Here is a 21382-nt window from a genome sequence, read left to right as displayed (position 1 = left end):
TGTGGCCAGTACTGCATGTATTTATTACATCAGGGTGTGAGGGCTTTCTGAATCAGGTGAGCAGTATGTAAGGGTCCAAAATTTAAAATGGCATCTGATTTACTGCAATTTAGTTGTGCAAATTGGGTATTCTATGCAAATTTGAGGATAATCCTTCCCCCACTCCATTCTCAAAAATTTATTTACGTAGTTAGTTTTTATTTGAAAACTGAATATTTTCACTTAAGCATTGGGAGCTGTGCAAAAGTGTGTGTGTGTGTGCACGTATGCGCACTGTTTTGAAGAGGATTTCCGTTATCAGCATAGCAGATAGTTTTTTTCTAAAATAAAGTACAGAGTGGCCCCCGCTTGCCACAACTAGGGAAAGCCCTCGCACAGAAATGAAGACCCAACACAGCCATAAATAAATAAAAATTAAAATAAAGTACAAAACTTAAATAAACTAATATGTATAATCTACTATAACAACTGTTTCCCAGGTTATAATATGAACATTTTTTTCCTATTTTTGGTTTGAAATAACTCAAGCATCAGCTACATTATTTTTAAATGTCTTCATTATGTTTAATTGAATAACATTATCAATTACATTTATGAGGAGTAACAAAGGAACAGTAAAGCTAAATTTGAATAAAACATCTCTATTCTAATTTTGAAACCTAACTGGAAAAAATGTATATTATAGTACAATAAAAATGCATTAAATACATATCATCAGTGTTAGGCTGTCTCTGTTAGGAAAACATTCATAAATGTTAAGAAAAGGTATTCAGCTGATACTGGAAAACAAAATTCTCTTAAAAACAACTGCACTTTATCATTGCAACACGGTAGATTTCTTAAAAAGCTATAGATATATACTTTGCAGGTAAAATGATCAAAATTACTTCCTGAAGTTATTTTAACAGGTTGTAAATGCTAAATAAAATCTTATGAAATGACTCAGGAGATAAGATTGTAAAGATTTCTTCCCGAAGCTTTTTTTTTTTTTTTAATTTTTTAATAGCTACATTATTTATTTATTTATTTTATTTTTTTAGCTGTGTTGGGTCTTCGTTTCGTGCGAGGGCTTTCTCTAGTTGCGGCAAGCGGGGGCCACTCTTCATCGTGGTGCAGGGACCACTCTTCATCGCGGTGCGTGGGCCTCTCACTATCGCGGCCTCTCTTGTTGCGGAGCACAGGCTCCAGACGCGCAGGCTCAGTAGTTGTGGCTCACGGGCCCAGTTGCTCCGCGGCATGTGGGATCTTCCCAGACCAGGGCTCGAACCTGTGTCCCCTGCATTAGCAGGCAGATTCTCAACCACTGCGCCACCAGGGAAGCCCCCGAAGCTATTTTGACAACCCCTAAGGGCCGAAGAGAGATTTGTGAAATTCCTTAATATGATCCAATGGGGAAAAGCTTGGAGTGAGAACCAGGATTCTTGACTTCTACTCCAGCTAACAAACTAAATGGACTTAGTTAGCTCATTAACTTTCATGCTTATTTGTTCATTTGGAACAGTCTCATTCCAGACCTAATTCTATGTGCTGTAATGGGTTTGAAAATGCCGTGCAGGGACTTCCCTGGCGGTCCAGCGGTTAGGACTCTGCGCTTCCACTGCAGGGGGCCCGGGTTCGATCCCTGGTCTGGGAACTAAGGTCCCACAAGCCGAGTGGCATGGCAGAAAAAAAAAAAAAAAGTAAGTAAAATGCTGTGCAAGATTTCCCTATATTATCTAAACATTTCCAACCTATAATTTACTCCACTGATAATTGGTTTTACTATTATATATATACATATATAATATATATATTTCTTTGCATGCTAAATGAATCTCCCAACTTAAGAGAGAGTTGCCATGTCATGTTCTACTGCCTGCATGGAGACCAATCTTATGCTGTGCCCCAGGACTGTTGTTCAAAAGTCCTCATGGTCATAGCTAAAGAACGGACTGATTCTCTCTGAATAACCAATTGTAGACCCCAGTCCAGATGGACACACATCCCATGTCTCTGCTCCGTCTGTCCAGGAGGGTGCTGAGTCTTGAGGAAAAGGCAAAGTGTGTCTGATGGCCCGGCAATCTCCAGGAATTTTCAAAGGAAGGGATGCTGTTGGAGAGGCTGCCATGGCGACAGTAGCTGGAAGGTCCAAGTCTTCTGGGTAGATGGACATTTGGGTGTTTTCAGTATCATAGTTACAGCCAGAAAGGCTCTTAACTTCCCGCACATTGTCACAGCATTTCAGAGCAGGGGGCTGGTAGGCCTGGTAGGACACTTTGGTGGTGGTGGTGATTACTGTCTGTAGGGCTGGGGCAGCTGGTGGGGCCGTCGTGAGGTACCTGCAGGGAAGCTCTGGGTTGTAATAAGGGCGAGCGGCCACGGCCTGGAACTGTCCGTGGTCGGTGCTCTCCCCAAGGTCAGCTTTTCCAAGAGCTGGTTTCCAGCCAGGCTGTTTACTGGTGAAATCAAAGCTTCTCTCAAAGCTGCCGTAGGAGCTGATGTTGTGTTGCAGCACATTCAGGTGAACCCAGTCTGTGTCATCAGGAATACTGCTGGCATCTTTATAGAGGGTGGGATACGGGCCTGAATTTGTGTAACCAGGGCCTGCCAATTCATAGCTGCAGGGTGGCCTAGGCAAAAAGATACTTGGGTTTGGATATTTCTGAAAGGGTGGTACTACATCTCCTTGAAAGGCAGCTAGGTCACAGGTAGCTTTGTAAGCATCCGAGTTCGGAAAGGAAAAGCACGGCTGTCCTGGAACAGGGAAGCCAGTGTCAGGAATTATGTCAAACTCCTCGGGGTTTTCCAGGGAAGGTATGTTGCTGAAATGGCCACCGTTATCTTGATTCTCTCCTGCCTAAAGAAATGACACCAATTTTTATTTGTAAATAAAGATGTTAATTGCGTGGACACCCTCACCTGTAAGAGTCGTCAACCAACCAAATAACAAGCTTTCAGTCGGTGGGCTGTGTGTCAGGAGCTCAGAAACGTGATCTGAGCACAGGGTCCAGGAACTTCACAGCTTGAGCTCAGGCTTGGATTCCACGCTGCTGAACCAGGAGGGTCCATGGTGGCCAGGCAGGGTGGGTCTGAGTGGCAGGTGGTCTGTTCTCCCGATACTAGGTGCATACAGCAGAGGCTCAGGAGCCTGACGCAGACCCGGGTTCAAATCCTGACTGTCCCTCATGGACTGAACGAGTTACTTAACCTCTCTGAGCCTCAGATTCCTCACTTAAAAATGGGGCTTAAAGAGGGAGGGGATATGGGGATATATGCATATGTATATCTGATTCACTTTGTTATACAGCAGAAACTAACACACCATTGTAAAGCAATTATACTCCAATAATGATGTTAAAAAAAAATGGGGCTTAATAAGAGTAATTTCTTCTTAAGGCTTTTGTGACCAATTCACGTATAAGACTTAAACCCTATGTGCCTGGCACACAGAAAGTGCTCAAACAAGGCCAGTGTCTCTTATCTCAAACTAATATTCTGCCTCCTTGGCATACTGTGGTCGAACAGCCAAACTGGATCAAGTTGCCCAAAGAAATTTTATCTGTTCTATGTAAACAATGTAAAGGACCCTCTCAAAGATGCACCGTTAAGTCATTGGTATGCACCTATTTCTTTCCATATGACCATTCGATAATTGCCCTTGTATTAGGATGTCAGCTCACATCCTCACTCTATCATTAACTGTAGAGATATTCTGCTTTTTTATCAAGAAGAAGAAGGAATTAGAAACCCTATTCAAAATGTTGATTCAATGACATTGTTAGAGATATATAATTTTCACATAAAATCAAACCTTTTAAATGAAGGTATGACATTCACATTTTACATAATTCTCAGTGCATTTGGTGATGACGGTGAACACAGACCACAAGTGTAACATCAGTCCTCTATTACCTCGGGTTCTCGAATTCTCTTTTTCTGGGGTTGGTAAAAAGAAGCCATTTGTCTCTTGATAGCACTTCTTCTAGCTTCTGTCTCTGATTTGCTCTCTGGTCTTGGGTGATCATGAACTCCCTTGGCCTGCATTAATAAGGAGATGAATCACATTATTCCTCTGAGGGAAGCTGGCAACGCTGATCAAAAATTGAGTGTGCCTTTCCCAATACCCCAAGTTGTTTGTTTTTTGTTTTTTCAAAGAGACAGGGAAAAACATTGTTGAACAAATAAAAGTGCACCAATAATAGACATCTTAAAAGATGACCTAACAGTCCTTTTGCCATATGAAAACAACTATATCTAGGTTCACCCTCTCCCCCTTAGAGAGCACACAGTAGGTGAACTAATTCCTAGGAGCCTGGTAAGGCCCTGGGAGCCCCAGCACCTATTTCTGGCCACCAGAGCTGTATCTGGTTTGGTCCAGGGCTCCTGAGACACATGGCAGGTGGTTTGGTCCCTGTGACATGATGAGAATGTCCATCACAAACCGTGGTGTCCCCCCACCTACCTGAAAAAATATTGCGTTGCCATCAAGCCGCCAAAAGTTGGTTACAGGGTACCCGCTGTGCCCTCGACAGGGGATCAATTCCAAAGCAGCATGACAGTTGGGGCATGCCTTCTCTGCAAAGCCAGAGGCGAGAAATATTAATAACACCCTGACCCCAGACCCTACGGAAGGAAGGAAGGAAGGGGAAATTCGCTGGGAAGAGGGAACTCACGACCGCAAGGCCACCCCGTTCCCAGTCCCATAGCTTACTCTGCTGCTTCAGCCTGGCCTTGTCGCAGATGGCAGGCCGCAGCTGCAGACGGGAGCCGCCGGGCAGGGCGCAGTCCCGCGCACACACCACCACGCCCAGGCACGACTTCTTGAGGATGTGGCCGTTGTGGTTGTTGGTATTCCGCATGGCCCAGCCGCTCAGATGGCGCTGCGCCTGCTTCTCGTCGCTGCGGTAGATGAAGCGCACGTAGCCGTCCGGCCACTCGCAGAAGCGGTCGAAGTGGGCCGGCTCCTGGGAAGGCGCCCAGAAGGACGGGTAGTCAAGTTTATCAAGCCCGAACCAGAGACAGCACGGTTTTAATCTTCCCCAAGCACGTTAGGATAAAATCTGAGTCTTTTTAATTCCAGAAACTATGCTCTTAGAAAATGTCACTCATCCTGTGTATGCCCTTCTGACAACTGGCTGTAAATTGATGCTTACATAGTGCTTATCTTCTAAAAAGCTGTACATGTATTCGTTCATCTAGCCTTCATACTGCATACAGACAATAGGTACTATTATTATCCCCATTTAATAGAATAGTAAATGGAGACCAGAGAGCTTCATTGACTTGCCCAAGGTCACACAGCTAGTAAGACTTGGCTCTAGGATTTGAGCCCTCATAGTTTGACTCCAGAGCCTATTCTCCTTACCACTATGTGATACCACTTCTCGGTGTATTTAAATGTTACAGATATTTTCCAGTTAAGCAGTAAAGCACCAGGGCAAAAAGTGATTGGAAAGTTCTATCACTGACATACAGTTGAGCCTGTAAATATCTTTACTTCCATCCAGTGCTTTTTCTTCAAAAGTTCTTGGCTTGATACCCAGCACAACATCAGAGAGACATGAACAGTTTCCCAAATTAGCCCTCCAGGTTTACAAGGGTGTTGTGATGACAGCCTAACCATAAGGTAAACCCGAGCATTTGGTGGCGCCTGCTTAGCTAACCTCTTCCCAGAGCAATACGGACTGTCATTCTACTACACAAAGAACTGCATGGCTAAAATAATGTTATATATAAGATACTGAGCACCGCTTTACTGTTCACGTTTGGTGGTCCTTTGTCCATATTATGCATTATTTATACTGCAATATGTTTCCTGTACAAACTAGGGACCATGGGCCGAATCCAGCCTGCCACTTGTTTTAGTACAGCCCACAAACTAAGAATGATTTTTATATTTTTTAATGGTTGGGGGGAAAATCAAAAGAATTACATTTTGTGACACACGAAAATCGTATGAAATTCAAACTTCGGTATCCATAAATATAGTTGTAATGGGACATGGCCATGTACATTTGTCTATGTATGGCCTGTGGCTGTTTTCACACTACAGTGCAGAGTTGAGTATTTGGGACAGAGACAGTATGGCCCATAAAGCCACATTATGCAGTATCTACAATCCTCACAACAGCTTTGCCTCCTAGGCACCCATCCTTCCTCTTATTTAATAGATAAGGAAGAGGACGTTAGATGGATAACCTTCTCCAGTGGCAGAGCTGGGGTTTAAAGAGAAGATCCGTGGCAGCCAGGCCCCACTGACCTTCCTGGTGTGATAGAGGCTCAGAAAACTATTATCGCAGTAATAAGCCATTTACACCTTCTCTCCCTTCCCCCAGCCCAGGATAATTAGATCCAACATCTGCAAAGCAAAAGTATTCTTAGTTGGACAGTTCAGACTTGTGTACCACGTTAGTATTGTACATTCTAACAGTGTATAGGTAAACGGGCAATTTTGTTTCCAAAACCGCAGAGATATTGTTGAAATCATTATTATTACTAATAGGCATTATTTATCTTTTCTCAGAAATATAATTGACATAAATCAATACATTAACTTAAGGTACATCACAAATGAAATATATAATGATGTGCTATCAACTCTAAGTTTATGCTAAATGCTATATCTTTGTTTTTAAAGTGAATATTTCAATTTAAGGACCTTAGTAACAAATAGACAGTTTTCCAGAAGAGAATGTTTTGTTCGCACTCCCCTGCAAGGGTACAGACTAGACCCCCACTACCAAAGCAGTGACACTGAAAAGGAAGACACAGAGACTGCATTTTAAAATCAAAACAAGAATGGAGGACTCCTAGATTGGGTTTCATTTGCTCTAATGTCTTGGTGCAGGGGAGCACATGTGGTCACATACAGACAGGCGTGCACACACTGAACATGACAGTAGATCTGGACGACAATTTAAGATTGTTATCTAATTCCATGGCTTGATGACAGGTGAGCAACCTGAGACTAAGGCAAATTCAGGAACGGTCTCAAGGTCATACAGCTAGTTTAGCGCTTCCTCCTTTGGTTAGCCAGAGCAGGGCTAGGACCCTCTTTCTCCAGTTCTCCTTCTATAGCCCAGTGCACCTGCCTCTTTTGAGATGTCACACACACACACACTTTCTCTCTGTTTAAAAACCAATCTCCCAGAGGAAAAATTATTCACATTTACATGGGAAGTCTAGAATAATACTCGTGAGAGGAACCATCCTTCCCTCATTTGGATGTGGCTCTTTTCTAAAATGCAAGATTAGATTTTCTTCCCTATGAAGATGTATGCGGACAGAAGTCAGTGAGAACGAGATGCCCTTTCTGTACTGTGGTCCACTTTCACAAAAATGGCACAGTGTGACTCTAAAGTAGGCAGACTTGAAAATAAACAAACTTACTGCAAATACATACATCCCCAAAAGTACTGATCTCTTTGAGAGGCTAGACAACCTTGCTAATGAATTGTTATACGCGGCACACAGTAGATGCTGAATAAAGGCCAAGTCTCTTACCCCTATACCACAGCATTGCCAGGAATCCACCTTTGCGAATGCTTCCCAGGTCGCTGCTAACTCTCCCTCCACCTACACCCAGGACTTTAAAGTCACTTTTCAGTTTTTGCCCCAAACCAGTATGACCAGTTATAACTGCCCAGCTCATTCCCTGTACTAGGCTCCAAACCCCTTCGTTCGGTTAAAACAAAATAAAATAAAACAAATTCACCCTAAACGGATGATGGTGATTTCCTTGTCATTAGAGAAGTAATCTCAGAAGTTGCGTCCAAAAGCCGGATGCCAGGGGCTCTCCGGGCGCCTGTGCCCTAGTTGGCATGACTATAGAGGCCCCCCAGGAGCCGTGCTTCATCCAGGCAGCCGGGGCAGGCGTCCGATGGCCCAAGTCCTGCTGTTTAAGAGTCGGGTCACCGCGATTTACGGTCCTATCTCACAGTTTTGCTGCGTGAGAAGCACTGGTGTCTACATTAGCCAAGATTCTCCCCTACCTTTCTCGTGGATGGCAAAGAATGGATAAGGAGAGACTCAGCGGATTTCCACCTCGGTTAAAAGAAAGTGAAGGACGAGGTGTCCGGCTCCCGCCAGATGACCTGGAACTTGGAGCCTGATTGACAGTTCCTGTTGCTTTCGCTGTGTTTTCTAACAAGCGCGAGGTAAGAGCTGGGAGAAGACACATCTCTGAACCCAGCTCTGCCATCCGTGGAGTCCCTGTACACTGGAGGACTCTCAGGGGGGTGTGTTTGGGGGTGGAGGTGAGGTCTGTCCACAGTCTCTGCAAGGACATCCCTCCTCCTTGGATGGACAGCGCCGCGCGCGCGGGGGTCTCACGCACCCGAGGCATCTGCGGGTCGTTGATGTCCCAGCTGGGCTTCGTCCCGTGGGAACACGCACCGTCCGCCTGCTGCCCCGCCTCCGCCGGCATCTGGCCCTCCTCGCGGGCGCTCTCCGCCCAGGATCCTGAAAGACAGAAGAAAAACAAACCAACCCAGAGGTGCCCAAGGTGATTCTCCCCCTGTCTTATAGGAAAGTGGAGAGAGACAGAGACAGAGAGACGGATGTCGAAATCCAGAAGCGGCGGACAAGGGTTAAGGACCCGGGCGGAGCCATGTCCTCGGCCGCGGTGCTGAGAGGTCGCCCCTCGGAGCGCAGCGCGGGCGCCCGGCAGCTGCCCGCACGTTTATACGGATGCACCCCGTCCCTCCCCATCCCGCCCCGCTCCGCCTTTCCTCGCTCACCCGCCAGCTCCCACGCTCCGGGCCCTCGCAGGGCCCGTCATCCCCTCCCGGGCAGAACTGGGGACGGAGGGGGAGGTTGACCTGAGCCCTTGGGGTGACGGGAAACTGAAGCCAAGGCGGGCCAGGGCGGGGGGAGGTTGGAGTGTAAGTTGAAAATCATTTTTGTCTCCCTAACCGCGCCCCGCCTCTGGGGTTTCGGATTGGATCTAGAGGGAGGCTTTTCAGACAGAGCCTTTGCAGCAAAGTCCCGAGAGACCGTACTCCACTCCCTGGCAGCTCGGACACCACCTGTAAGAGCCTCGGCTGCCGCGCGCCCTCGACTGCGTGGATGCGCCCGAGCCAGCTGGCTTTGGGCCGGCCCTTTCCCGAGATTTTGTTGTAGCTGGTGTGCGTGGTCTGGAATCTGTGCTCATCTTCGGGGGGAGGGGACGAGGGACGCCCGAGGGGGTGCCGAAGGTCCCCGTGTGGTCATCGGCCTAGGAGGCCGCCTGCTCCCGGGGGCTGCGGAGAGACCTGGCCCCGTGGGAAGAGAGTCCTGGAAAGTGAACCCGGAGAAGGTGGGGGAGATGAGCTAGGGGGAGGTGGAGGGGGAGAAAGGGGCTGAGTTCTGCCCCCAAACCCGTAGTTCTCTCTGCCGCCTCGGCTACTTCTGAGCCTGTTTCCTTATCTGTTTGAAAGAGGATTTGGGGCTCAGGGAGTTCTCAATCGCCATCCACCTGAAAGGACCCTTTAAAAAAATAGTCTGCATCGGTATTGTAGTGAAAACACCACGACAACCTTCTATTGACCCCCCTTCCGTCTGCGGAGGCTTCCTGGAGACCGGAGGAACCAGGTGAGAGCGCAGGGCGCCGTGGGCTCCCCAGGGCGGCGCCCAGGCCTTCCTCACCTGTGCCTCCGTTTCATTAGGGTGGTTGGAAGCGCCCAATACAAGAAACCGATTGAAGTGGCTTAAGTCGCTCTTTAGCCGCTCTGGGCAGCAAGGGAAGGTGGGTGTCCGGAGTTTATTCCTTGCGCCCTTGTTCTGCGGGCTACACGCTCCAGTTCCCAGCCGTAGCCAGGGAGACGCCGGCCTCTAAAGGCGGATCATTGTTAGAGGAGGATGCACGCAACCTACATGCCGGCAGATCCCGAGACCTGCGGGCCCTAGACTCAGCATCGCCGAGCGCGCACCGGGTGCGCGGACTGATGCTACTTGGGAGCCGGCGGGGAGGGCGCCCAGGCCAGCGCCCGCTGCAGGATTACAGCCTCTTCTTTTGGCGAAAGGCGGGAAAAGCAGATGCGCCCTTACAACCCCATGAAGCGAACCTCGTCCCCGCTCCCGGTCCTCTTAACCTCCCTGGTCAGGGGCACAGTCAGACCTGTTAGAAAAGTCAACCCGATAGTGAAGTTCGACACTGAGCCGCCGACCGGCAGAGAACTCTCGAGACGGGAAAGGCCAGATTTGGGTAATTACACGAATTTTCTTCTTTGGTTTCAAGCCGGGATTTCTCCCCACCCTTCCCCCACCCCCAAGCAGAGGCGCGAAGTTCTCAAAGAAGAAAGTGACTAGTTCATCCCCCAGCCTCCTCCCGCCCCCTCGTCCCCAAAGTTCTCTTTGGTCGTGTCGGTCAGCGTTTCTGGTTAAAATCACTCTCACAGAGTTGCCGCGAAGGTCTGGGAGGAAAGGAGGAAACGCGTTCATTCTTCACCTACTAGTTTCATCCACAAACTTTCATCATATTAACCGCCTACCGAAGGCCAGGCAGCTCCTGTTATTCAGTTGCTTTTTTGCGTTGTTTTGTTTTTCAAAGGTTAAAATTACTGACACTTCTCTATTTATTTACAAATCGACATTTCTTTGTGAAGTTTAAGATAATGTACTCTTTAAAATGTTTTTAACATAACTTCAAAAACTAACTTAAAATTACTTTTGAGAATTCATAGAAACTAATTTCTGGTCTTATTATAACCATTGTTAAGACTATTTCTTGTCTCTGTAACTTTGGAATATTTCTAGAGAGTCCTTACCCTTCAAAAATAAGTACAATTTTTTAAAAGTTAAAGCTAAATCAATTAATCAAATACTTTTTTTCCTAAATAGATTCCGGTGGCCAAAGAAATGTCATTGTCTCCACCATATTTAGTTTGAGCAGAATTAGAATACACATTCCAAGTTGCCCTAAAATTATGTCTGGGTAAAACATGTTAGTAAAAGAAGCTAATCAAAGTGAAAATATAACAAAATAAAATAAATAAATGCTGTTGTCTGTGGTGTTATCTTTAATTTCTCCTGAATTTTTGACTGTGTTAACAACCATATAGTTTGAAAGGATGTATGTTTTCCCCAGTCTGAAAATAATTGATTAAAACTTTTAAACTAATATTAAGAAAACTTTAATTTTGTTTTATATTATATTCTTATTGTATTACCTGTTTTATTCTCTAAAATAAAGTGCTTTTAAACTGTATTTTGATTATTATTTGTTATTATCCTTCACTTTTTCCTGCACTAATATTTGCATTGATTCAGAACACTTTATATGCACAGCAGGTTCTTCCTTGGCTAGTATTTTGAAATAGTAAAAGCCCATTAATACAAAAGCAAAGGAAAAGGGCTTTGAATTTACTTGGTTTAGATTAGAATAGGTAAATTAATGTACGTATATTTACGTCATATTTGCCAGGAAATGGATATGATGAGCTTTGAAATAAGTATGTATTGTTTTGAATGGACTTGGAGGTACAATGCAGAGATGCTGGTTATAGTATGTTTTGGTTTGATGTAAACAAATATCTTCTGTAAACGTCATGACACAAAATACCCATAGCATCTACTTATAACACAAGTTGATTTTTTACAAGGAATGTTTGGATTTGAGGGCTCTTGTCTGCTTGCTTGGTTTTTTTGTTTGTTTGTTTTTGTTTTTTAATCTCTGTCCCTTTTTTTTTAATATACACTTTTTAATATTTATTTATTTATTTATTTATTTATTTATTTATTTATTTATTTAATTTATGGCTGTGTTGAGTCCTCGCCTCTGCGCGAGGGCCCTCTCCAGTTGTGGCAAGCGGGGGCCACTCTTCATCGCGGTGCGCGGGCCTCCCACTATCGCGGCCTCTTTTGTTGCGGAGCACAGGCTCCAGACGCGCAGGCTCAGTAGTTGTGGCTCACGGGCCTAGTTGCTCCGCGGCATGTGGGATTTTCCCGGACCAGGGCTCGAACCCGTGTTCCCTGCATTGGCAGGCAGGCTCTCAACCACTGCGCCACCAGGGAAGCCCTCTGCTTGCTTGTTTTTTAAAAGAAAACTCCAGCCCAACTTATTTTTGCCACCCCTGTTCACATAACAGACAACCTATCAGCCTAAACCGGGCCATAAGTACACATTCTTGTTGGGTTAAAGGAAGTGGGCAGAAAACAAGCAGACTGGATGAAAATGTTTGTTTGTTTTTATTTTATTTTGACTGAGCACACCGGGGTATGTATTAAAACAAAACAAAACACTTCTTTTGTGATATCAGGAATAAACTCACAATTTCGGGGACAAATCTGGTTCCTATGGGGAAAGTTCGGTTTCAGTCTATAGCCATATCAATGGATCACAATCAGCTCTACCAGCCGTTAAAGGCGGAGAGAAAGCAGCCGGCTTCCGCACGGGGGACGCCTATCAGTTCAGCATTTCGCCGACATGTTTACATCCTTTAAGTAATCGCTTTTCCTAAGGTGCGTGTGCGTGCGCCCAGGTGGCCTGACCCTGATTGCTAGTTAACTCGCGAGCGTTTCTCGCTCCTCAAACACGGGACTCGAGTTGATTTTCAGGGGCGGGTTTATTAATTAGAGTTCCGGGGAAGCTTGGCATCCGGGAGCCGCGGGCTCCCCGGGCTCTCGCCGCAGCGCATCCCCACCCGCTCGGGCCTCGGACGGCGGAAGCGCGGGGGCTGAGAGCGGCGCAGCGGCGGGGTGTGCGCCCCGGGGCGGGTGCGCGGCGGCCGGCCGGGAGCCTCGGGATGCGGGAGGTGAGTGACCTCGAGCGGAGCCGGGCACCCGTCGAACCCCGGCCTCCTCTCCGCCGCTCGAGGCGGGCGCCAGGGCGCGCGTCCGTCGGCCTCTGGGCTCGGAGCCTCGCTTGCTCGCCCAGAGTCCCGGCGCCGGCTGCAATCCCCGGCCGCCGGGGGAAGAGCTCTTCGGGGGCCCTTGGGGCGCTTCACATCCTTAGGTTTGCTTGGAGTTTATTGGCAGCTTTCAGTGAGTGCATGAGGCGGGGTAGAAACATCTGGTCCCTCGCTAGTAAAGCGTTCGGAGAAGGGGGAACTGGAGTATTAATGTTTGAAGGCAACGAGATGGTTCTTTATTAAGCTGCTCGGGACGTTTTCCCAGCCCGTTTTCTCCCTCGCCGAGTAGAAAGTGCAATGACGTTAACCCACCCGGGACCCCAGGTCTACGGTCCCAAGTGCTAGGACCCGCCGCCCAGGGATTGGGGTCGCGGGGTGGGAGGTGGATTGGTACCATTACTGCTCCTACTTTTCAGCATTCACTTTACTGAATACACTGCTGGTGGGAAAAAAAACAAATATGGATTTTGGTCTTTGAATTCATCCTGTTTTTCATATTTATAATAATGATGATATTATTGTAAAATATGCTGACATTTAAGGATGGTGGTCAAGTACATATAGGACCGTTAGCCCAAGCTAGATTTTTTTTTTTTAAACCTCTTTGGAAGAGGTTAATAAAATTTTTTTAAATTATTCTTTGATTGTTGGGATGAAGTGAGCAGATGAGATGCTGTTATTTAGCATGTTTGTGAAAACGAGGTTGGTAGATCCAGGGATTACTTCTTGAAGAAAATGTGTACCAACCCATTACTCAATGTTTTGTAAATTTTCTTGTTGTTGCTGTTCAATCCTTGAAGTTTCAGTTTTAAGTCCTAGGGTCACATTTAAAATTCATATAAGTCAGAAACATAAAGCTTAAACTCATGACTGACCTTGAAACGCACTCTGAAAAACTTTGTTTTACAAGCTCTCATTCTAAAAACCGTTCATTAATTCAAAGTCTTTTTTATAGTTGCCATTATAGAGTTTAAATTTATTTTTTGTGATCATTTATTACAGTGATGTTAGCTTCTTGTGATAGTTTGTATTCGTCAGAGGCAGTGTTAAAGAAGGTTGGATAAAGCTTTTGTTTTTTTTTTTAAGTAGTGTCTTAGATCTATAATTAGTGGCATGAATGAACAAAAAGCTTTGTTCAGGAAAACAATATGAACCTTTATTTTAAAAGTTAATGCATTTCTTTGAAATAAAATTTTAAAAAATATCTCTTTTTGTACACAGGAGAAGGAAGTTCCTTTGCAGCCTGTTCAGGAAAAGGATGGGAGTGGCGTGGCACAGGATGCTTTCTATGTAAAGATCAAGTTTGTGTTCTTTTTGTGTGTGCTGTCTCTAGTTCTGTGTTTCCTGGGCTATCAGCATACTTTTTCCTCCAGTTGCTCAACAAGAGGCAGAAGAATCCTCTTCTCCTACTTCCCTAATCTCTCACATCCAGTTTATCACCACGTCTTGTCAATTTTGCCTTTGATTACCCTACTAATATCCTAATCTACTTTGTACCTAGCACTGTTCTAGGTGGAGGCAGATAGTATTGAACAAAACAGATACAATTCTTGCTTTCATAGAGCTTTCAGCCTGGCAGAGAGTCAGAGACAGATTAGGAACAAAAGTAAGGTGGTAGGAAGAAAAGGAACAGGGTGTTGTGATGGAGAATAATTGCGGGGGGAGGGAGGGAGGCACTTGACTAACTTTAGGTCCTGGAAGATCTACTTGAAAAGATGATACTGAAGCTGACATCTGAGGGGTGACAAGGAGCCAGAATGGTAAGTGGTGGGGAGAAGCAGTCAAGGCATAGAACAGCCAGCGCAAAGGCCCTGAGGCAAGGAAGAGCTTGACTTATGCTAGGACTCAGCAGGGCAATCAGGCAGGAGAAGCTGACAGAGATCGAATCGTGCAGAGCCTTGCAGACCAAGGCAAAGGGTTTGGATTTGTTCTGAGTATAGAGAAGCCAGGCAGAGTTTTAAGTAGGAAGAAGCCTGAATTGCTGAGTCAGAGAATTTGAGTGTGACTCTCAGCTGGGTGATCTCATACAGCCTTGCTATTATTATCCCCAGATAAGGAGTCTAGCCGCTAGATTGGTGGTGAGGATTAAATAACATCTACAGAACACTTAACCCACGTGTCTCAAAAAAGCTTACTATATGGTAACTTAAAAAATCTGTTTAAATGTTTAGTTTCAAATGCTGTCTCATTATTTAAATCAATACTAAGGAAAAGTGGAATTTCAGGCTGTATGTAGTAAAATGACTCCTTATTAAAAGAATATTGTAATTTAGCCTGTAGAATTGGACTGCATTTTAAAAATACCTTTTATAGCACAGATATTTAAGAATGTATCTGTTATTCAAAGATATATATACACATACACACTTAGAAATAGGTCTTAACAAGCTTTCAGGCAGAGAAGTTCAATTTCATTCATCATGGCAATTTGCATATTTATCAATTGCCTTTAACTGTAGTTATTACTGTTGAATTCATTTTCTTCTATTATGATCATTTATGTAACTTAATAAGTGATAATAGGCTTGAATTTTATAGTGTTTAGAATTTCTAACATTACGGAGGATAAAGTCTCTTTACCCACAGATACCTGTAATTCAGGTGTAGTTTTCCTTAAGTCAGCGGTTCTCAAAGTTTAGCATGATGAGAATCACCTGACGGGCCCTGCGCCCAGAGTTTGACTCCTAACAAGTCCCCAGGTGATGCCCCTGCTGCTGGTGGTCTAGGAAACACACTTTGCCAACTACTGTCTTAAGACAACAAAATCATTGTCTGCATGGTTACTGTTCAAGATATAACTCTCTATATTTACCTTCTATTTCTGCACTGAATTATTATTGATAATGATAGAAATATTACTGTGAAATAAATGTTCTTGGGGAAAAATAGTAATTTTCATACTATCAACTTTCCAGCTTCAGTCACTTATTACTAATGCATTCCATGATGAAGGATTACAGAAAATAAAAGAATATTTTCCACAGAGAGAACGCCACGTTCCTCAAAAATATAATAATCTTTTGTTACACCATCTTGACAGATCAATAAATAAGGCAAGTGAGTTGTTTTGTTTTTTTTTGGTTTGTAACCAGAATGCCAATGTGTAACTATATGTAAGGTTTTTAACTCAGTGTGGTCTAATCCCAAGGCACTGGATAAAAATGAATTTCAGTGTGTTTCACTGTTGCTGAGATGTGTTCAGCGATTCTTCATTGATGGCCTCAGAGAAGATGAGCCTTTGCTAATTCAGCAGGGACTGATCCCAAAGATAAGTGTCATCTTTTCATTTTGTATGGGTTTGGGTAACTTAAAGAACTACAGAGGATTCAGTTGCCTAGTTTGGTATTTTATGTTCCTTTGAAATCAAATTTGAAAAGGAATCGGTACCAGTGCTTGTTGCCTACATCCAATCAAAAATTAAGTTCCACATATGTTTCCTGATGTATGGGGTGGGCAGGGCACTTTGGGGAGTGTACAGGAATAAGTCGGACACAGCCCTCTCCTCCCTTCGACAAGCCATTGCAGTAATAGTATGTTTTTTATTAGTGAATTTGGAGACATAGGATGGAGAGAGTGGACTGTTACACACTCCCCCATAACTATGTTAATAAACTTTATCAACAAGATTGGACCTGGATAAATTATCAAATACTTCCCCTAGCCACAGCCCACTTTCCAACTTTCTAAAATCCTAGTTGAGTCTGAAAAAAATGCCAAAATACTTTTTGCTTATTCTAAGTCACCCCAGTTACGCAATTCTGACCTGTTCTTAATTAATCAGGAGGTAACATCATGCGTGCCTTAAAAATGGCATCTGGAAGCAAAGCGGAGTTTGCAAAGTCTCTTGCTGCATTTCTCTTTTTTTCATGATAAGATTTGCAGCCCTGTGATTGATTATTGGTGAGAACATGAGGGCAGAAGGGTGGTCCGGCTGCCATTAAATCTCTGATTTACCCCCTGGACTTTGGTACCTGAAGTTTATCAAGATCAGGTTGGGCCAAGGAGATGTCTCTGTCCTTTTTTCACTTTAAAATGCCTCTAATTATGGGGCTGCCCCTCCATGGGGGAGAGAGAGTAAACTCCAGGCTTTCCTAACTTCTCTCAGGAACTTTAAAAGTGTTTGCGGCTAGGGTAGGGGGTGGGTGGGAGTGTAAATCTCAGGGCTGTATTTATGCAAGCCGTGTATAGTTCATTTTGAATTATATATTTCATTTAGCCCCATCTAACTCCCTGATACACTTACTCAGGCAGATAACAGGAAGCAGGGAAAAAGAGCAAAAACTCCAAAGGAAATGGGGCAGGGATGTCCCAGGGTACTTTGGAGCCTTAAGCTGATTTGGGGGAATGAATTGGGATCTGCTCCAAACTGAAATTCCTATTGAGACTTAAGAATGCCATCCCAAGGTTGAAAGTGTCAGATCAAGTCTCCACTGGAATTTTGAAACCAAATAGGAATTTCCACATCCCACTGGAATTCTAGCTGGTGATGGAAATGCCATAGCCATAATTTAAACACATTCTAAAGCATGTACTATTAATTCATGTAGGTTTTGGCCAAGGAGAATAGATTGATATTATCAAAGTGGATGGGATACTAGATTTTACACTTCTAAAGCCCACTGTGTTTGCAGGCTCAACATGAAGTGTGCTGGGAAGTTATTCTCCATAGAATAAGAATTTCCTACAGAAAGGAACATATTTGGCCCTGTACTTGAAGATGCAGAAAGATTAACTTGTCCTTTACCATATGCTTAATGAGTAACAGCTATTGCATCTGTCAGTAACCATCTGGCTTCTGGTAATGACGCAGCTGTGAGGGCAGCTGGTGTATAGCTTACCATGTATGATCACGACACATAAATGGCTTCAGAGTGACCTCCTAGTCCAAGTCTTGATCAAGTAATGTGGCATTTCCCCCACTTCTCTGAATCTATACTCAGCCAGTGTATTTTGGTGGGCTAGGAGGGGGACACGATTTGGGGGCATAAATAGAATAGTGACAAAAATGTATTTAAAAGCATAGAATTTTGAGTATGAACATGGGGAGGGAGAAAATGTCACCCTAGTGGTGAGTTTTGCTGTGTAGAGGGACATTTCTTCCCTCGGGCTGTTGGAGAAAGGTTTGCTTCAGGAGATGGATGATTCAATCAAATGCAAATATTTGTCTGACTTGAGATAAAAGAAACATTGCCTAGTGACTTCCAAACCTTGCTGTACCTTAGAATCACCTGGAGAGCTTTAACGAGATGCACTGCGTGGGTCCCATCACCAGAGATTCTGATTTTCTGGATCCACGACGGGTCCCATGCATCAGGGCGTTGCACAGCTCCCCAGGTTTTCCTAACGTGCAGCCAAGATGGAGAGCTGATGGGTTTGTCCATGGTCTTCAGCTGGTACCTTGGGTTCCTGGCTCTAAGTGGACAAAGTTTCCAAGGCCCCACTCCTATAAGAGTTACTCACCATGAACTCATGTCACTAACTTCTTGATCAACTGATGACTTCTAACTAGGATTTTTTCTTTTTTTTTTTTTAGTAAGAGTGACTAGCCTCAGCATAAAACGGTCCAAAGATGGCCTTTGCTTTGTTGAATAAGTATGTTCTAGGAAGGTTTATGTAAGTTAATTTTAAATCACACTAGTTCTAGCAATGTAATATGAACTTGGATATATGTTCCTATGGGGAAAAAATCTCCAGTTAGCTGGAAGCTTTTGACAAAAGGAAGGTAGCCAGGCCTGAGGCATGTGTACTGTACTAGCATACTTCTGGAGCACTTTCTAAAATCTGCATGTCCTTTGATATTTGATGACTTGTTTTCTACAGCCTCCCAGGTAACAGGAATTTCTCCTGTGTTGACAAGGCTCATTTATCTCTTAACCACTCACTGCCCCCTTTACAAGCCTTTCTGGTGTTGATTATCCTGGCAAAGTCTCCAGTTCTTGCTGGTATCTGAGAACTTGTTGCAACTCTGTAGCAGTCTGATTCCATTCTGGAGTGTTCTAGATGGGGGCCTCAGAATCAGGCCTAAGTGAAATGGAAAAGGGTCTTTAAAATTATAGAACTCTGTTGTGAAATTTTATCGAATGAGCAGTAGCTATTCAGTCACAGAGGTTGCATCAGTGTTTCTTCTCTTGTGTACATGGTTTCCTGGTTTGAAAGAACAACAGGATTTCTGACCATGACAGACCTAGCCTCGGACACATCTCTGATTAATGTGACAGAAGACTTTTTTGACACAGCCATGGTAAGGATGAGGTTGGATGCTTTACTGAGCAGATACCATTGGTAATTTGTAGGAATCTTCAAGTTGTTCATAAAACTTGTGTTTTCCTAAGATGTGGGTTTTTCTAAAAGACTCTCATATTTTATTATTAGAAATATTATATGAAATAGTAACAAATGTATATAAACAATGTTATAGAAACATGAGGTGATTTATTTTCAAATATATTATTCACCTGATTGGAGGTGATAGGCTGATTTTAATAAAGTAATTGAAAGTCAAATAGGATTTCTCTAAATTTTTTTTCTACTGTAGTTAAAGTCAACTCCTGCCCGTTAGAGAATTATCAGCATTAACACACTAATGTTATAGTTTATAATGCTTTTTAAAAATAATACGAGCTTTACTTTTTTCTTTCTTTTTATTAGATTATTTCCAGAAGTAGTAGGAAAGGTAAGTGTATTATTTACTACTAATTGGCTGTTTACCTTTCATTAATAGAATATTCCTGTTTAGAGAAAAGAATATTTATCTAAATGATATATAAAAGTGAAGTGGGTTTAACTATTACATTTGCATGAATTGGCCATCTTATGGTAGTCAGATTGTGATGCCAAAATGAATTTTGTTGTAAAGTGTGTCTCATTTGCCTGCGGTGCATCTTTACTGAGCTGCTCCTGCCACCGTTTGGCCATTTAGCTCCAATCAGGGATGGAGACCCACTTTCATCATTCCAAAACAGCCAAAGTTAGCTATTACTGATTTAACTTGGAGCCGATTCTCATGCCTTTCTCTGTCTTTAAAGAGCTCAAAAAGTAGATAATTTGGAGGTTAGGGCAATGATGGTGTTCAATGTGGCTCATGTTAAAGGTAACCCAACAAACACTTTGAATTATGAAACTGGATTCAAAGATGCACAAATCGGGGCCATCTTAAAATGCATATGTCTGTTCCCTATTGTCCCTCTTTTTATTTTTCTTTTGAAAAGCTGTTATTAAATTGACACTACATTCTACAGTGGATGGTACCTCGTAAATTGAGGACATTTAGAGCTAGAAGCTTAAGTGTGCATGGTGCTTGGTTGATTTTTAGAAAGAGGTCTCCATAATCTAAGTCAGCAGATCCAAATACTTGCAAGTCAGTTTTTTCTGAACTTCATAAGTGATAGTTCCTGCCTCTAAAGTTGGTTGATAAAATACCCAGTGGTAAAAACTGCTTTGAATTTTGTAACTTTTAAAAGTAAACTTTTATTGATTTACAACAGTGTGTGTACACTGCATATTTGGAAAGAAATACATATGAGAGAGATCTGTTGAGCCTATAGCTGTTGCTTGGACCACTTAATAGGTTCATATAGTCCCTGCAATCACTCCATTGTCCCAAATGGAGGAAACACTGCTCTAGGTGACTGCATTAGTCAGCTCACGCTGCCATAACAAAATACTATGGGCTGAGTGGCTTCAACAACAGAAACTTATTTTCTCACAGTTCCTGGCTTGCAGACAGCCACCTTCTTGCTGTGTCTTCACACGGGTAGAGAGTAAGCCACTCTCTGGCATCCTATAAAGACACTAATCTCATTATGAGGGCCTCACCCTCATGACCTCACCTTACTGTATGTGTTTCATTTTTATGATTCCTTTGTTTTGTGCTTTGCTATATGGATTATATTTTCTTTCACTATTTGCTCCTCTCTAGTGATCTGAATGGCTTATGTCCTAGTTTTATTCTTCTGGTTGTTACTCTTAATTGATTATCAACATCAACATGAGAGTGCCAAAATGATAGCACCTATTTCTTCTTTATGTATGGCAAGGAATTCAACATGTTTTTATTCCTCCTCCATTTTCTACCCAGATTTATTTAATTTAATCCAGGGTTTTAGTCCTGTATTTTATATATATATATATATATATATATATATATATATGTCTTTGTAAATAGTATTTGCTCTTTGCCTTGTATTGCAATCTTATTTACAGTAGTTATTTAGGGCTCACTACCAGCTTGTTTATGGCCTTATGTTCTCATTCTTGCGTTCTTTATTCTGCTTTGTCTCCATCTGCTGTAATACATTTTGAAGAGGTTATTAGGGTATGTGGATGGAACATGGTCAGTGCTTTTTATCATTTAAGAGTGTTCTTGTGGCTTTTATCCAATATAACTCTTGCTTTGCAGAGTCCAGAGTCTCCACCTCAAAACTGTTTCACTGTCTTATATTGAGTGTTGTGAGCACATGTGCACATGGGTTGTTTTATGTGGTTTCTTCATGAGTTGTTTTGAAATCAGATCTTACTTTAGCTTGGGAAATTTTATTCTTTGATAATTTTATCAGAGCAGGGCTTCTCAACTTTGG

General features: G+C 43.4%; 2 protein-coding genes and 1 long non-coding RNA gene across 5 annotated transcripts in view; 2 read left to right on the top strand and 1 right to left on the bottom strand.

Annotated features, from left to right (window-relative positions):
* Nucleotides 1–1010: 1010 nt before the first annotated feature.
* On the bottom strand, nucleotides 1011–9081 carry GCM2 (glial cells missing transcription factor 2). Of its 3 annotated transcripts, XM_082347755.1 has the most exons (6): nucleotides 8718–9081; nucleotides 8315–8439; nucleotides 4691–4943; nucleotides 4442–4554; nucleotides 3892–4017; nucleotides 1011–2836 (listed from the first exon to the last, which is right to left on the bottom strand). In XM_082347755.1, exons 2-6 carry the CDS (start codon nucleotides 8402–8404, stop codon nucleotides 1898–1900), a joined length of 1521 nt encoding a protein of 506 aa, XP_082203881.1. In that variant the 5' UTR covers nucleotides 8405–8439; nucleotides 8718–9081; the 3' UTR covers nucleotides 1011–1897. The 3 variants fall into 3 exon arrangements, with proteins under 3 accessions (XP_082203881.1, XP_082203882.1, XP_082203880.1); XM_082347756.1 differs by lacking the exon at nucleotides 8718–9081 and having other exon boundaries at nucleotides 4691–7873; nucleotides 7971–8708; XM_082347754.1 differs by lacking the exon at nucleotides 8718–9081 and having other exon boundaries at nucleotides 8315–8708.
* Nucleotides 9082–9263: 182 nt separating this feature from the next.
* Nucleotides 9264–10957, top strand: LOC309608230. The gene is made up of 3 exons (XR_014232754.1): nucleotides 9264–9549; nucleotides 9842–9890; nucleotides 9981–10957. It is a non-coding gene; the product is annotated as an uncharacterized lncRNA (long non-coding RNA).
* A 1467-nt stretch (nucleotides 10958–12424) lies between these two features.
* SYCP2L (synaptonemal complex protein 2 like) overlaps nucleotides 12425–21382 on the top strand; it is a 74044-nt gene continuing 65086 nt past the window's right edge. The window contains exons 1-6 of the mRNA XM_082347710.1: nucleotides 12425–12710; nucleotides 14028–14096; nucleotides 15722–15859; nucleotides 15955–16076; nucleotides 18945–19047; nucleotides 19455–19479. Of these exons, the coding sequence (XP_082203836.1) occupies nucleotides 12702–12710; nucleotides 14028–14096; nucleotides 15722–15859; nucleotides 15955–16076; nucleotides 18945–19047; nucleotides 19455–19479 (466 nt within the window). The 5' untranslated portion in view covers nucleotides 12425–12701. The remainder of the gene's footprint in view (nucleotides 12711–14027; nucleotides 14097–15721; nucleotides 15860–15954; nucleotides 16077–18944; nucleotides 19048–19454; nucleotides 19480–21382) is intronic.

This window comes from Balaenoptera borealis (genome assembly GCF_965194805.1).
Source record: "Balaenoptera borealis genome assembly, chromosome: 12".
Lineage (NCBI taxonomy): Eukaryota > Metazoa > Chordata > Mammalia > Artiodactyla > Balaenopteridae > Balaenoptera > Balaenoptera borealis.
This window is presented reverse-complemented; position numbering and strand designations above follow the sequence as displayed.